This window comes from Vanessa cardui, chromosome 26 (genome assembly GCF_905220365.1).
Source record: "Vanessa cardui chromosome 26, ilVanCard2.1, whole genome shotgun sequence".
Lineage (NCBI taxonomy): Eukaryota > Metazoa > Arthropoda > Insecta > Lepidoptera > Nymphalidae > Vanessa > Vanessa cardui.
The window spans coordinates 8527481-8545706 of NC_061148.1; the positions used below are offsets into that span (position 1 = coordinate 8527481).

General features: G+C 34.5%; 1 protein-coding gene across 3 annotated transcripts in view; it reads left to right on the forward strand.

Moving 5' to 3' along the window:
- Positions 1-18226, forward strand: part of LOC124540823 (heterogeneous nuclear ribonucleoprotein L) — a 444646-nt gene that overhangs the window by 374817 nt on the left and 51603 nt on the right. For all 3 annotated transcript variants that reach the window (XM_047118543.1, XM_047118546.1, XM_047118545.1), the window contains exon 4: positions 2648-2744. In XM_047118543.1, the coding sequence (XP_046974499.1) occupies positions 2648-2744 (97 nt within the window). The remainder of the gene's footprint in view (positions 1-2647; positions 2745-18226) is intronic.

Consider the following 18226-nt stretch of genomic DNA (forward strand, 5'->3'; position numbering starts at 1 on the left):
GGGCTAAGGCCTCCTCTCCCACTTAGGAGAAGGCTTGGAAAATATTCCACCACGCTGTCCCAATGTGGGTTGGTGGAATGCACATGTGGCAGAATTTCGATGAAATTAGACATATGCAGGTTTCCTTCACCGCCGAGCACGAGATGAATTATAAACACAAATTAAGCACATATATATAGTGGTGCTTGCCTGGGTTTAAACCCTCAATCATCGGTTAAGATGCACGCGTTCTAACCACTTGGCCATCTCAGCTATTTTTTTACGAGTTAATTATACCCTATTCACTAAACAATAGTTTACTCACTCACTTCTATTTCACAAACAGTATATTATACATAGCCACCTCTTTCCGAGGATTCGCCGCGTAGGTTGACGTTTGTGGTCTCGGCTTTGCTGCTTCGGGTCGTTGCATGAATTTATAAAGCCCGTAATCCGCCTTAATAAATGAACTATCTAACGGGAATTTAATTATTCAAATCGGGTTTGTATTTCCTGAGCGCAGCGCGTTCGACCATATAAACTCCCCTGTACAAACTTGAACGTTCAGTTTTATTAAAAAGCTGACGTATGGCGTAGTTGAAAACATTTTCTCATTTTATATACGAACAAAAATCTTTAGCACATGTAAATTAAAAAAAAAAAAACAGTTCACATAAGATAATCTGGTACATAATGACACATATAAAAAAGGTATCTGATATAGGTAGGCGGATGAGTGATGATTCACGTTTTGGTAAATGGTAGTCATTTCCTTGGTCATTTACCCAGACGGGCTTTGTGCAAGCCCGCCTGGGTAGGTACCACCCACTCATCAGTTATTCTACCGTCAAATAACTATACTCAGTATGTTTGTTTTCCGGTTTGAAGGGTGAGTGAGCCAGTGTAACTACAGGCACAAGGGACATAACATCTTAGTTCCCAATGATGGTGGCACATTGACGATGTAAGGAATAGTTAATATTTTTTAAAGCGTCATTGTCTATGGATGATGGCGACCACTTACTATCAGGTGGCCCATATGCTCGTCCGCCAACCTAGATCATAAAAAACAAAAAAAAACCGCCCATTAACAATGGCGATGTAAGAAATATTAAACATTTCTTTTATCGCCAATACGCCAACCTTGGAAACCAAGATGTCCTTTGTGCCTTCTGATACACTGGCTCAAGTTACACACATATTCAATTTTAACGAACTACTAGTTACTGAAATTTAAAAAAGGAATGTACGCTTATTGGTAGAAATTTGTAGTGCAGAATCGTAACGGTGTAACAGTCAGCTCGAAAGGTCAGTTGTCCAATGACCTGCTGAGCGATCGGATGTTTCAATGTATACGATGTATTGAATAGTAACGTATTTCATCTGTCAACAAAAGAAACAACCTTTAAATTCCCTACACAAAAGATCTTTTTCGAAATGAGAGGATTTGTAGATTTATTCACCACGATATTGAAATTTGTAGATGGATAAAACATCGTGAGGAAACCTGCATGTGTCAAATGCCATACTGCCACATATGTATTCCACCAACTCGCATTGGAAAAGCTTGGTGGAATATGTTCTAAACCTTCTCAAAGGGATTGGAGGCCTTAGCCCTGCAATGGGAGATTTACAGACTGTTGTTGTATGAAAGTTATCCGACGATGTTTTCTTTCTTCTCGAAACAAGAAATGAATACAATTTAGGTACAAGTTAATATAATTCTTGCTCGGGATTTAGATCAACGGGCCTCATCCAAAACTATGCGTAATTTAACCTCGTTCAATTTCTAAAGATAATATCATAACTCTATAACAAGATATATTAGTTATGTAAATATACCAAAAGATATACTTTCATATCCGTTCCTTACATCAATATAACGCATATTTACATAACATTAAAACTTTTGTCTAAATTGTTTTTTGTCAATTCTGTAGAAGTTTTATTCAAATTTGTTCAACTTTCCGACTAAATTACGCCTGACGACGTCTGCGACAAAAAATATATTAAGTGGAAGCGGAGCGTGTAACGATTTTAGAGATAATACATAACATACAAATGTATGTATATGTTATTTGAGTTGTGCATTTTATTTTTTGTAATATATTAAATATCTATATTAATGAATATTCTGTACTTGGTGGAAGGTATTTGTGCAAGATCGTATGAGTCAATAGATACAGTCGTATAATTTGGTCAAAATAAAATCAGCGTCATCTGTGTTTATTGTGAAGGTACCCAAAAATTTTAACATAATTGTGATGAATCTTTTGTCAATAGATTTAATGGCATTGTTGTTACCGTGGAATTCTAATTCCAAACCAAGTTATTAATATAACGTCTCTAACTCTATGGACCCACATACAATACCTTGATGAAAAGGACAAAGTGCTATATGCGTTAAGTCAGAGCTAAGTGTAGTTTAATTCCAGTCCAAATCTGTTTCTCTTCCAAGATTCGCTCACAAACATCCAAAGGTTCGCCCTCGCCGAATAGGAGTCCTTATCTTTAAATACATTGGAAATCGTAGTGAACAGAAAACTAATAAAAACTGCAATATTAGATTAAATTTATGAATTTAGTTATTTTACAATCAGTGTCATATTTTATCTGTGTCAATAAACATATTTGCCAAAGAAATATAAACCTTAACTCAACGCCACAAGTTCGAGAGCATCGAATCTGCGACACGAGCTAAGGAAGCTCTACACGGCTGCGACATTTACTCCGGATGCTGCACTCTCAAAATCGAATTTGCCAAGGTGAGTCTTATTTTTATTTCCATATATATACCTGAGTATTGAATTTTATTGAATTTTATACACGTCATTTCTATAGTACTGGTATTCTATAGTCTGTATACGTTCCATTGCTAGTCAATAGGCTCTTTCATTCTCAATGAGGGTTTAGAGATTACACTAATTCTTTGAGAATTAGTGGACATGGTAGATTTTAAGCATTTCGTTTACCAACAAGAGAATACCGTTGTAGGAGATTAATTGTGATGAAATTGTACAGCAAACAGGTAATCGTGTGTTAACCCTTTTGCAACACAAACTTGTTACTCCTGTTACTCAACTGCATAGAGTCAGTAGCTTTTTTGGGATAATGTATGAATACATACAGGAGAATACATATACATAATACATACATACACATGACATGTCATGACAATGACATTTTAAACTTTGCCGTTTCAAAAATTAGAATCATTAATAAAAATCACATTGATACAAGAAGGAATATTATTCAATTCAAGATTATACAGACGTGGAATTAATACTTGTTGTTACCAGGCAGGATATACATAACGGACAGGACATATATAATTGTATTTAACTGACATGACTGTCTTATAAAGTTTGAAAAAGAGTAACAACTGAGTTTCTTGACGCTTCTTCTCGGCAGGATCTACTTATCGAACCGGTGGTAGCTTCACTTAAAATATTTGATAAATGAAGATTGAAAAGTGCATGTGAAAGCCTACTTAAATAAAGTATATTTTGATTTTGACTTTGATTAGTGGAAGAAGGCGTGCAAGTCGGAGAATTATGTTGTATTAGTACTGTTAATAGTAGATTAGTATTATAATCAATATCAACTGCAAGGCACGTATGTTTTATAGCGGATAATGCACTCAATGCTCCCCCCAGCCGTGCCTCGGCACAGGATGTTCGATATATTCGACGACGCTTTTGATTTGTCCCAACGAGGTCCTTCTCGAATTGCGTCAGCGTGACATCTGTTATCTTCGAGTGCGCTCCAATTTTTGACGAGGACGAAGAAATTATGGCACTCGATGTTACGGAACGGCGAATGTGTTTTAATTGTACGGTCATGACTCTGGGTTGTCACAGCGTTGTATTTCATGCAGGATGTGTAATCATTCAAATTATAATTTTTTGATAAAATGTTATATTAATGGATACAATATGAGTAGTTAGCGCTCGTTTTAATTTTTGTTGATTTCAATACAATTAATTTAAGTACTAAAAGCCTTTTTTGAAGTGTAATCGTTTTCAACGAATATCAGGTACATTTTTGTTTTGATTTCACATACCATAAGACGGTGGTCTGAATTGAACCTACAAGTAAACCAGCGGTAGCTTCACAGTAAATTGAATATATTAAAAAAAAATACGATTCAAAAGTGATTTTAAGTTTCTACGTGAATAAACAATATCGATTCGACTGAAACTTATATTGAAACCTCTGAGTTTTAAAAACAAAAGACAGATAGAGCACGGTGAACAAGATAATGAAGCAAGAAAGGTGAACACAAAAACAAGTGTAATTATTAATTATGATTATATTAGTATTGACAAAAAGACGCGTCGTTTCGCAGTAACGGGATTTGGTTGCTTCGGTGTAATGTTCCGGCCGCTCCATCTGCTGCCCCTTGTCTTATACCGAGAGGAACATCTAATTGAACCCAGATACTCTCCACGTAATCGATTCTTAAAACTTCGCATCCATAGCCAATATACTCGGAAACTTCCGTGAACTTCCCGTTCGGTGATTAGTATGAGCTAAGATCAAACAGTGTTCTGGAAACATAACCGATATTTGGAAACATCGCTTAGCTCAATGATCTTCTATCTTTAATTTTCCTGAAAGTTTTAATGACAAAAGTTTAAGAAAATGTTAAAATAACTGTTAAATTAAAGAAAACCAAATAACAATTGATTGGGAAAGAAGAATTATTCAAAACAAGATTATACGGACGATAAAAGAGCGTGGAATTAATACTTGTTGACTTCCGGGCAGGATATCATACATACTTTCACGTATATTATAACTAACTAACTAATTGTATTTAACTAACTAACTGTAGTTTTAAATGTTGAAAAAGAGTAACTACTGAGCTTTTTGCCGTTTCTTCTCGGTAGAATCTACTTTCACAAACGGTGGTAGCTTCACTTAATGTAGTTTTTAAATTAATCATTCTTAATTAAAATTAACGTATTAACAAATCGACGCGTGGATACGCACAGGCAGCTGTTTGTATTCACTTTCGTTTTTGTATTCGCTTATGTCGCCTCACTGTAATACGCTGAGCTCACCATCTGTATATATTTTGTTCTATTATTTTATTTTTATTTATAATAAATCTAATATCTAAAATCTATCATCTAAAATTACCGGTGACAAATAAACATACAAATCTTTATTCTTTTCCTCGCCGTAGTATTTCTTTTAAATCTTTCACCATCCACAAAGAGCTTAACTTTTACAAGTGGGTGTCTTGGACGAGACGATTATTCCAACCCCTTTCACTAGTCTGCCCTCTGAAGTGTTGGGGAGGTCAGAGGGCCCTGTGTATACACACCGGTGATCGATCGGATCCGGTGCAAACAAGGCCAAAATAAAACTAAGAAGTCGTATGTAAGACGCTTTGTGCTGATGTACAAAAATCATTACTAAAGAGTACATATATGGCTATGCTGATATGGTACAGTAACACTCTTGACAATTCACGCTTGTCTCATTAATAGTCTTTATATACAATGATTTAAATACTTATAAGCTGCTCTGAATAGTGCTGTATATTCAGATTTTATGTTTATTTCTTTCGTAGTTTGCTCAGATGGGTATTACAAAATTACCTCTGTATAGAATATAATTCAAGTATTATACGATATATTGTGTACTAATGAAAAAAGCGGTCCCATACTGTTGCTAAATCTCAAAGAGCAATTTCTTTAAGATAATCTCCATCTTGAAAATATTACATATTATATGTATGTATGTATATACTAACCGCTAGGATATAAGGAATGAGCTATATAGTCTAAAACAAAGTCAATTCGCTCAGATCTTTAGAACTATGCGACTGATTTTAACTAACGGATCGTAAAAGCCTACTTGAATAAAGTATATTTTGACATCTTTTAACTTTCTTAGCAGGCAAAAACTAGATTTTTCTCTTTATCTTAAATTTGTATAGAAACAATTATACAGTTTAATTACAGTTAAATTAAAAGATAAATTAGATAAGTTTTGATTTTGGTACGCTTTATTATTATATTATTATCATTATATAAAGTGGCAATGCGATAACAGTTCTCAACTTATAATTAATTCGTTTTTCTTTTCATTAACCGAATTACTCTTGATTTTGTTTAGTAACTATTGACGAGTTCAAATAATAAAAATATTATAAACAAGAACTTTTGAAATTGAAATAAGTTATTTAAAATTTTCAATAGTTTACTATTCTCCCGCGAAACTTCGCTTTTATTCAAAAGAGTTTTTTAGGAATAGGAATTACGAAACCTATTAGAGGTTTTGTTTTGATTTGATTCCATTATAAATTGTGAGTCACAATGTTTTTTTTTAATATCAAATAGTAATACTATTTGATACTTAAAAATATTACTTCAGTTCGTATTATAGTATTTTGAAAGTCATTTAAATTTTTCTACGTTTAGGTTTTTCATATTTTTTTCTTGCACATAAGTCGCTCTCTATTCGGCCAGTAACTTTTTTCAAAATAAATTCTTTGTTTTTTCGGAATCGAATCCAGAAAAATTCTATCAAGAATCCTCTTTAATATTCTGCACATTTATGGCCGATTTTTGTGTGCGCCCCATCACTGGGACAAAAAGATTTTTGCGGATTTAACGGGGCGACTACAAGTTTTTTTAATCTATACTAATGATAAAATGCGAAAGCTCTGCCTTTTGCTCTTTCAGGAAGCTGAGGTGAATTTCATGAAATTCGGTAGTTTACCTCTAAAACGCAAGCGAAGCCCTGGGCGACAGCTTAAAGGCAAACGGTCTAAGTGGTAGTAAATAGTCAATTCTACAGATAGACATTAATTTTGTAATTAACTACTCACTTGGAATGTAAGATGTTAAGTCCCTTGTGTGTCCCGGTAATTACACTGGCTCACTCACCGTCTCAGTGTAACGTACGGTCACAGCCGAGAGACCAACGCAACTAATTCAATATCACGGTTTCCTAGTTGACATTGTTAGAATAGTTTTTATACGTTCGCTACGCAGCAATAAAATGATTAATATTTCATCGCAAAAGTCCGTTATAATTTTGCCGAAATTTTCAGTTAAAAATGTTCTGAAAATTTTAATGTCGATTTTTTTTAATCGTTTTAGAACTATATGAATAAAAGTGTTTTAAGTGACACTTTGAAAAATAAAACTAGAGATGCTTTTGAAAATATTCGTATTTCAATATTGAAAATAAATTTTTAATTGTACTAATTGAAAATGTTGCTTCACGCATAAATTAAAATCACATATCGACACATAAAAGTATACGCAAGATACACATTCAGATAAATATCCCACCCCATCTATCATCCGGCTTGGCTAATACACATTTGGCAGATTTTCATCATCAAAATAAAAAAAATATTCTTATTGTACAGTTAGAGTAAGAAAACCTTCGTCTGTTTTCAAGTTCATTCCATTTTCAAATCTTAAGCTTTTTTGAATCTAATCATCAAATCACTGCGACGCAAAATGTCATTCTCGTAAAGCATTATCGGTAAAGCGATTATCGCTCATACTGAGTAAAAAAAATAGTCCTTAAGGTGACGAACCATTTCTTACCTCGACTGTACATCAATAAATCTTTGGACACGATTAAGAAAGATGCACAAGAGGTTGCATTATCGCTAAAACAGCGATCTCTTCCAGATAACATTAAGGCAGAGGAAAGAAGCAAATACAGAAAGATCATCATGAATCTTTTCCCGCGATGTTTTTCTTTATATCTAGAAAGAGATAAATATTACCTAAACACATTTAAATTGAGAAGTACCTACTTGGGTTTAAACTCCGCAATCTTTGACTAATATCCATGTTATAACCTGCCATCTCAGCTCATAATATATATAGACAATCATATTTCCTCATTGAACGCACTTACAAACCCCTGCACGAAATTGCGATCGATATCTTTTCTTTTAGTTCACTCCCAGTGAGACGAATTATGTAAATTGATTTAGAAGGATATTACACCTAACATAAACAGAATCTCGTTCTTTTAATTTGACATAAGGTCATTTTATGGAAGACTTACTTAGATTATCTAGTTTCTTTATCTTTACATAGTATAAACAATGTCGCTTACTTCCGTGTGTCCCTATGTATGCTTAGATCTTTAAAATTACACAAAGGATATCAATGTTTTTTTTTAAAAGATAGTTTGATTCAAGAGGAAGGTTTATATGTATAATACATGTAAAATATAGTAGAGAAACACTGAATATTTTGGTGGTTTAAAGTGATGTAATAAATAAAAACATTCTTAATACCAATATTGCACCCGTGCGAAGTTGGTTTCGGTTTGGGTCGCTAGTTAAATATAAATTGAAATATTTTATAGAACAAGTCTTAGTAATCCAGTCTCGTAAACGTTGATTTGTCAAACGACAAAAACTAAATATTATTTATTTTAAGCGTTTGAAATTACTTTCGTTTGTCTTTTTTTAATGTAGGTCGAACGTGCGATTTGTCCCATGCAGTATTGGTGTTAGCGGACACCACAGTCCATACATGTTAAGTAATCTGTAGATACTTGGTGGTAGGGCTTTGTGCAAGCCCATCTGGGTAGGTACCAGCCACTCATCAGTTATTCTACCGCCAAATAACAGTACTCAGTATTGTTGTGTTGCGGTTTGAAGGGTGAGTGAACCAGTGGCACATTGACGATGTAAGGAATAGTTAATATTTCTTACAGCGCCATTGTCTATGGGTGATGGTGACCACTTACCATCGGGTGGCCCATATGCTCGTCCGTCAACCTATGCCATAAAAAAATACAATACGACACAAACCTTGGGAGCTAAGATGTTACGTGACTTATATCTGCGCACTTGTCCTTGAAACCAGACGAAAGTATCGCTGTTAGGTGTTAGAATATCTGGTTAATAGGTTGGACCAACCCAGAAGGCCTTGGACTAAACCACACGACAAGTAGACTATACGGTATAAAATTAAATGTAAAATTTGCACCGGTTCGGATTGTAATCTACCGAAAAGATTTGGCAAAAAATTAGTACTTATACTTTTAGCCAAATTAATATATTTATGTTGATTAAAATATTACGCTGGACTTACGTCATACATAAGTCCAGACATAATATAAAATAAATCGCAGACACAACTTGAACAAAGCATACTAATTCTTTTTTGAAGGAATAAAAATATATATTAATAAAGAAAATGTTGAACAACATTGGACTATTTTATTTCCTCTTAATCGGAAGCGAGGAGAAGCGCCGAGTGCGGCCGCTATTCCGAAGCGCTTTTTCCGCTACTCGAGGTTATAAATCAGGAAGATAACTTCTTTTTTTAAATGAGTAAAAATATATATTTATAAGAAACAGAGAAGATATTTCTTACATTTGTAATGATACAAGATTTTCCTGCGATTGTTTGCGCACATCGTTGAACATACACTCTTGAATTTTCTGTCTGTTAAGATCGTTACCACATCAACAGTTGGTAACACTGTACTGTATATTACTGTTAATAGTTACTTTAGTGGTGAATTAAGTGAAGGTTGTGAAAAAAGAGGCTTTAAATAAGATCATATTATTATGATATTAGTAATATAGTTAGTCATCTTGGTACATATTTATATTAGGTTACTATAGTTGCTTGTTATTGGTTGGGTATTACTTTGCGAAAAAACCTAGACGCTACGAAAGTGATCGATCAATTCGTCAAACTATGATTATGATAGTTTGACTGAGTTGTAACGACTTCCCTCATTTCGTGTTACTTGAACCCTTGGCTAATTTACCCAACATGTTTTAGCAAAAAATTCTCATTACTCACGAAAATGACTTTCCTAGTCCCTGCTAAACGTAGTTTGGTGTATTAGATACTTAAGAGCAACATTTGAAAATAAGTCTAGTCCTTCAACTCTGTTTTGAAATTCTACGCAAACCCACCTTTCAAAAGACTTGTGCCGTGTGCACATTCCCTTATGTAATTTGCAATCATCCATTTTTGTAATACTATTATAATAACACATTTTTGTAATGTTAGAATAGACTCGTTCAACAGCACTAACAGCGAATATACGCGTTATATATTGATCCGCAGTTTTATTCATACCCTAAGTAAGGTATAGACTATAGGATGATGTAATACGGCAAAATTTTATACAGTACACGCAGCCGAGCACGAGATGTATTATAAACCCTAATTAAACACGTGATCATTAAGTGTTATCCAAATTTAAACCCAGAATCGCGTTTAAAGATTCACGTGTTCTCTTTATTTAATCAAAATAAGCATGACTAGAGGATATATTGATATATACAAATGTGAATTAAAAATATTTGCTGTGTAAATCTTGCCTGCCTGGTATGGTGGCAAGAATGTTATTAGCATTTCCCCGTTGAATCGCAATTCCGATCTGTTGGCCAAAAAACGAACCAGCTCTCCTGTCACCAGTAGAGGCAATAAGGCGAGGTGTTAAGGTGTTTTCTGTTAAGCATGACCGACTTATTATTATAGAGATTGGCACTATAAGAAACGATCCCTTGGATCTTCAGCACTTTGTGCAAGTTTATCTAGTAGGCACCACCCATTCGTCAGACATTCTTCCACCAAAGAGCAACACTTTTTTTATGTTATAGGTTATCGGACGACCATATAGGCCACCTGATGGTAAGTGGTCACCATCACCCATAGACAATGACATTGTAAGAAATATTAACTATTCCTTACATCGTCAATGTGCCACCAACCTTGGGAACTAAGATGTTATTTATTGTGCCTGTAGTTACACTGGTCCACTCAGCCTTCAAACCGGAACACAAAAATACTGAGTACTGTTATTTGGCGGTAGAATAACTGATGAGTGGGTGGTACCTACCCAGACGGGCTTGCACAAAGCCCTACCACCAAGTTAATCAAATACACTATGCAAGTCCACCTCCTTAAAACCTTAAAAAAAGGTAGAGACTTCGTCAACCCGCCTTGACTCTCAATTTAATATTAATACGGTCATTTTCTCATCCCATCGTCGCCGTTTGTACGTGTAGATATCCCGTAAGTACATCACGATGACAATAAACGTCAAAACCCAAAAATATAACCGTCAGACGTACAATAAACGTGCATTAAACGCGTAAAACGTCTAATAAATATTTATAATGCTTTAGATTAGCGTCGACAAATTACGACACGGTCCGAGGGACCTTAGCGACAAAGGGACTATTATGACACTTCCGCTGGCAAAAATTCACCCCCGAACCGGTCCGTAATGGCAAAATAACAGGGGAATTAAGTGCTTAATGCGATGCTTTGTTATGTGTATTTATAATATTTATTATTGGATAGTAAGTGAGAGGAAATTAATGGTTTCTCTGTTATCGAAAACGAATATTCACGAAGAGAATCTGAGAAAAAAGTAAACACTTAAACTGCAGGCACAAAGGATGTAATATCCTAATTCCCAGCGGTTAGGATTGGCTTTCATTTCATCGTCATTTGTTAATTTTTTACAGCACCAATGTTCGTAGCTGTGACATCTTCCCATCAGGAATATTTAGCCACCTATATTACCTTTTTTTACAAAAAGGTAAATGAAAGTGTTGAAAAAAAAGAAAATTTTAAATATGGATGTTTATTCTTGAGTAAATTCAATGATGTCCGCAAACTGCTGAATCGTTATGTTACGAGACGATCGTGTCATCGAGTCAGTTCAACGGAAGCTGCAACTGGTTCGGAAAGTTGATAGAATTATTCCGACTGTTCTGCAACTATTTATTTGATGTCTTATTCAATATTCTTTGCTGTGTTACTTAATATACCGTTCATAAATATTTCTTGTGATTAATTTTTTTACCTAAGGATTATATTATAATTTACTTTTATGGAAATTATTGATATAAAATGACCTGAATCAAATCATGAACGCGTGGATGGCTGCTGGAATATAAAGAGCTTCTTTGTTAAATCACAACTCAAAGGATGGCCCCTGGATAAATTTGAACCAGCCTTTGTGTGTCCAGTGTAAGGAATAAGATAATTTGTTTTAATGATTACTTTCTTCGTTATTACATCAAGGTCCAAATGTTTCAACTGCAAATGAAATAATTACATTATCAGTTATAAGAGCCTGAGAGCTGGACTTACGTCTATAGTTTCATGCTATCATCACGATTACATGGGACTCAATAAGTGAAGATTAGGGACTAGTTAAACTATGTTTTGTCTTCTTCTTTTCAATGTCGAATCAATGACAACTGAAAGAGAGAAAAGTGTTAAAGTAAACTTAAACTTTTACAGAATGCGTATTGTAGGCAGATTTCAAGTTTCACAAGTTATGATTACTATTGATTTTTCAAACAGTTTCACTGGTTACAGCAAAAAAGGAACTGAAACCTTAAATATTGATTTAGTGTTAAAGTATTCTTTTTTTTAATATAATTTATTCTTTAATAATTTACTGTATAATAGGTTGGGGAAAAAGTTTCTTCGTATTTTATATGAAAATTCAAAAAGTTTTTTTATAGTTTATTTACATTTGACTAAAGTATGTAGGTGCCATTTTGTTCCATAACTTTTTGCCATCTTCTTGGTAGTGACATGATCCCATTGCTATAAAAATTTTGGGGCTTCTGATCGAAAAACTGCGACAAGTGGTTTTGGCAGTCCTCTCGTGATGTTAACCTGACACTACCTAAGGAATTCTGCAGAGACCGAAACAGATGAAAATCTGAAGGTGCAAGGTCAGGACTATACGGCGGATGCATTAATACCTCCCAGCCAAACTCTCGTAATTTTTGTTGAGTGGCTAAAGATGTGTAAGGTCTAGCGTTGTCATGGTGAAAAACCACACCCCTTCTGTTGATCAATTCTGGCCGCTTTCTCTCAATTTCTTGCTTCAATCTCATCAATTGTTCGCAATACAGTTCTGAATCGATGGTCCTGTCGGGCGGTAACAGTTCATAATGAATGATGCCCTTCCAATCCCACCATACACACAGCATTACCTTGTTGCGAGTTAATCCGGGTTTTGCCACAGTCTGTGAAGCTTAACCGGCCTTTGACCACGATCTTTTTCGCACGTTCTTGTCGTATGTGATCCACTTTTCATCACCAGTTATCAGCTTCTTCAAAAATGGTTCGGTTTCATTACGTCGTAATAAAGAATCACAAATGAGTACACGGTTCATTAGGTTTCTTTCAGTGAGTTCATGAGGCACCCATATATCGAGCTTTTTTGTGTACCCAGCTTTATTCAAATGAGTCAAAACCGTTTTGTGGTCAATTGCCAGTTCTTCAGCTACATCGTAACTACTTATATGCCGATCTTGCTCCACTTTTTCAAAAATGGCATCAATTTTGATATCAAAATTTCCGGCTTGAAAACGCTTAAACCAAACTTGCGCAACTCTCACAGATACTGCATTAGGTCCATAAACATCACAAATTTTTTTCGCGGCTTGAGTTGCATTTTTACCTTTTTTATAGTAAAATTTTAAAATGTATTGAATTTCTTCTTTAGATTCACTCATTTTAACAACAACAAAAACAAATGAAAATCACACAAATTCCTAATTTGAATTTGGAAGTGCCTTCTTTAAAATTAAAACTTTTTAATGATACCAAAACCAGCCAGATACAAATGGTATGGCCAAAGAGATTTTATTACAAGTTCATACATACTATATGCGAAAAGACTTTTTCCCCAACCCAATATTTCATTGGAGAGAAAGAGCAGCATTGCTTTTCTTTCTTAGTACTTTCTCTACCAAATAAAGCAGCGTTTGATTTGCCTATTGATAACTTATTTAACCAAAGGTTCTAAAAAATACTTCAGACCAGAGAACAGGTGATAAAAACACGCTCGGTTCATATGAGTCTATGGATGTTGTATATTCATACATAAATTTTGAATGTTTTGGTTCCGCATTCGGCGAGCGAGCTGAATATTTTCGAAGTATATAAAACGACCCGAGATCACCTTTCATTTATTTCATGTTTCTAACGCGCAAACAGTATCAGCGATCTCATTCACGGTGTACACAATCGCTGCCATTCATAAGCGCGACCGATATTTCGTGAGATAAATCAGGTGACAAAAAAACGCCTTTGTATACCCCACGGCTGTTGCTCCGAAAATAAATGGACGCGATTATCTATTGTCTAATATATATCATGGCGTTTTCTATTGTTATGTTTATGTACAATTTTTCATTCATTTAAAACGAGGTGAGTTGATTTCGTTCCCGTTTTGCGTATTCAAGCTTACTTCATCATGAAGTTCATTATATTCCGTTCAGTGGTTTGGCAAGAGCAACAGACAGATAGATTTTCGCCATTATAATATTGTTATAATTTGATGTCTAAGTATAAGGTGATAGTCTTTAACGATGAAAGGTACATGTGACCGACCATCTTTCGTTCGTATATGTCTTGCTAAAACTACGATAAATACCAACTCAATGTTGCGAATACCGACACAATGACGCGGATCGGGAATCAGCCTATCATAAGTGTATCAGTTACACGTAGAGACAGAACCTGGTCCATAAAATTGGACAATACCTCTGGAGAAGTTTCGTAGAAGTGGACCTTAGTTTTTTTTAAGAAAAAGCGACATTATGTTTTTTTATATATGTACATATATATAGTATTTAACTGTTTAGAAATTTTATACGGATTGAATATTTAAAGATTTTGTTTTGATATTGTGTTTGCTAATTAGCACTATATATGTATATTTACTCAGACTGTCTTTCGTAATATTTATATTTATCTTATATAAATGATTTGGTTTCGATCTTTGTTTATATTTTAATATTTATACGTTAAACAAATCATGAGGTCGATTTCTAATATGACGTTAAAATACATTACGAATAAGTTTTTAGTATGTTTAATTATTTATTTAACATCATCGAAATCTGAAATTTCTAAAAATAATACGAAAATTGGTTGTTTTAAAAATCTGTTAGTATTTGTTATAATTTATTTATATAGCTTGATGATAATTTATACCATAATATTACTATCATACGGATAGTAACCAAGTGGTCACAGAAATCATATCCATCAGCCCATTTCCGGCCATTGCTGGACATAGGCATCTCCAATTGCACGCCACTGAGATCGTTCTTGGGCTACTCGCATCCAGCTCCTGCCAGCCGTCTTGCGTAAGTCGTCACTCCACCGTGCCCGAGGACGTCCTACACTACGTTTGCCGAGACGCGGTCTCCACTCTAGAACACGTTTCCCCCCAACGGTTATCGGTTCTGCGACAAATATGGCTAGCCCACTGCCACTTCAGCTTACTAATCCGACATCATAACGCTTAAAGAAATAATAACCAAGATCAAAATTAAAATTTACTATATTCAAGAAAACTTTTACAAGCACTGAATCGTCATTCTGCTGAGAAGAACCAGCGAGAAATTTAGTAGTCACTCTTTTCTAACATTTGAAATACATTATATTAGTTGCATACAATTATACTTGCCTAGAAGTTAGCGAATATTAATTAGCTCTATAATTTTTATCTAAACCAGTCCACATCACAAATGCAATCAATCTTAAGAGGGAAGGAGTTATGTTCGTTGCACTTGCTCATTTACCTTTCAGCTTTCAAGCTGATAGGTCGATGCTACCTACCCAGGTTCGCGCGAAGTATCTGTAATCAATCTGTCGTTATTACTGTGTACTACCGTCTACCTACATATACCTAAACCCAATAAAAAAAATATTTACGTATTTTTTAATTATTTCATGTGAGTTTTAGTTTTTAATAGTATATATACCCCGGTCACTAAGTTGCTTAAAATGTACAAAGTTAATTACACAACTTAGTCATACAATAAATAAGTGTATATATGTTTGAAATCCCAAGTAAAGCGAAATTAAAACGACGAAATTGCTTTTTTGTTTTAAACTTGAGATAAATTCTTTGCCAGTTGTGTTATGAGATATGTATATTCATAAATATAATTAAAAGCCTGGCGCGCCACCAAAATATAGATCATGCTAGAATTTCTTATTTAGAAAATATATATAAAAGTGCAAACGAAAATTGAGCCAAGACTAATAAGACAGAAATATAGTATTAAACGCTGTATCAATTGATATCATATATTTAGTAGTAATCAAATAAATGTTAACACAGTGTGTTTTACGGCAATATTCCACTGATTTCGCATTGCGATATAGCATTCAATATTCAATCGCAGGATAAATTAAAATGCTAAGTATTCTTTAATAGATATAAATGCAAAGAAAACCACGGACAAGAACTAGTCGACAATAGTAAAACGCAAGAGATAGCATATACGAGAAAATATTGTTATCGTAAATAACATTAAGACTGGCCAATTCCGCTGACGTTTGCCAAATCCTTGGCTCAGTAAAGCGATGTTTGAAGCCAAGTTCCAGTGGAGTGAGGGCTTTTTAACGCATAAGATGAACATTACGTCTGTTATCGGATGTTGTTTGTAAGATAACTTCGAAGTTCTGGTTTTAACTGGGATGTTTCTACGGACCTTTTTTGTATTTACGAGGATATGGAAATCACCCTTGTTGCGTCGTTGGTCTAGATTTATAAATTTAAATTTCGAAGCGTAACTCATATATACAAAATCAAAAATCATTGCAGACTATAGCGAAAAGAAACGGCAAGAAAATCACAAGCTTATGTCAGTATACACACTCAGTATTCTTACTCAGTTATAATAGTTAGGGAGGTAGCTAAATTGCGTAATTCAACGGCGCCGTCGAGACCTATCAAAATCGAAAGATAAAATAATTTCGAAAAGAAAAGCTCGTATGGTAAAAACCATAGCGGTGGGTTTGGCGTGTACGGTTTTTCAAAAATGTTAAAAAAAACAGTTACTTGGGCATTCTCGAGCGCATCAGATATTCATACTACGTTTGCCCCAAGTGCCTCTGATAACAACGGTACACTAATCTGCCGGTTTGCGTGGTGGGGGTAGGTATATAAAGTAGTCAAAAATGCAAAAAAAGAAAATTTACTCGAGCGCGTCAGATTTTCGGAAGGGGTGTTAAGTAGGCCCCAAGGAAGCTCCCTTTAAAAAAACTGACGATTTCGGCGTGACGATAAGTTACGATGAATTTTTGAAAATGCAAAAAAAAAAGTTTTTATGAAATACTCGAGCGCGTCAGATTTTCATAGGGGAGGTTTATCTCGGTATCCTGAAAGCATATTTTCTTAATCTGACAAAAATGTTGGTGGGTTCTCTTAATCTGACCGAAAAAGGTTTTTTGGTTTCTTTTTTTCCTTTCTTTCTCCTCTTTTCTCTTAATTCCCTCTTTTTTGCATCAATTCTTCACTTCGTTTTGCTTACGGTACGTCCGAAAAACAATTTAAGGATCAACAGGCTATTGAATAATATACATACATGAAAATGGACATTTTAATAATACTTTTGTATACAGATACGCGTAACTTTTTCTGAGTCCACAAAAATTGTCGAGAAGAAAAAAAAAATTGTGATATAATAAAAGTCACATTTAATCATCGTTATTTCATATCGATTTTTTTAACACACTCTCAGTTTTCGAGATATACTCAAAATACCGGGAGTTTGAGTTTTTATGATGCTTCAAGTCAAAAAGTTTTAACTTTGGACAAAAATGTAAAGAGAGCTTTTTTGTGTAAAATAAAATTACCTTTTTTGTTTATTTAAACTTTTTTTTTTTGCAAAATGTATCGTTCATTGCGACTTATATGCCGCAACGCGTTTTTCGGAAGACGAAATGGCTCCTCCACACTTCCGGTCATGCGGAAACCGGCAGATTTTGTATTTTTAGTAAGTTTTAGATTATATTCTTCAAAATAAAAAAAATAAAAATCGCGCTCGAGAATGCCGGATTAACGTGTTTTTTTTACAAGTTCGCGACCCTATAACTCGGCGGCGTCAAGGACTTATCGTCAGATTAGTTAAATTTAGTCTCAAAACACTAAAATCAACCCCCAATGTCTTAATCTGACGCGCTCGAGTATTTCAGACTATCGTTTTTTTTTTTTACTAATCTGATCGTCTATCATAGGCGCGCGTCACTACATATAGAGCTAATACTTTACAAGGTTGTTCTATTAGGTCTAAGGTATCTCTCATATCTTAAACTGCCACGCTCGAGTATTACCGAAAATTCCCCTATTCGCCTCCCTAACTATAATTATATTTCCCAAAGTAAGCCTAGAATGAAGATTACCACACTAGTGTGACCTGTGTATGTGCCCCAAACTTTTGCACAATAAT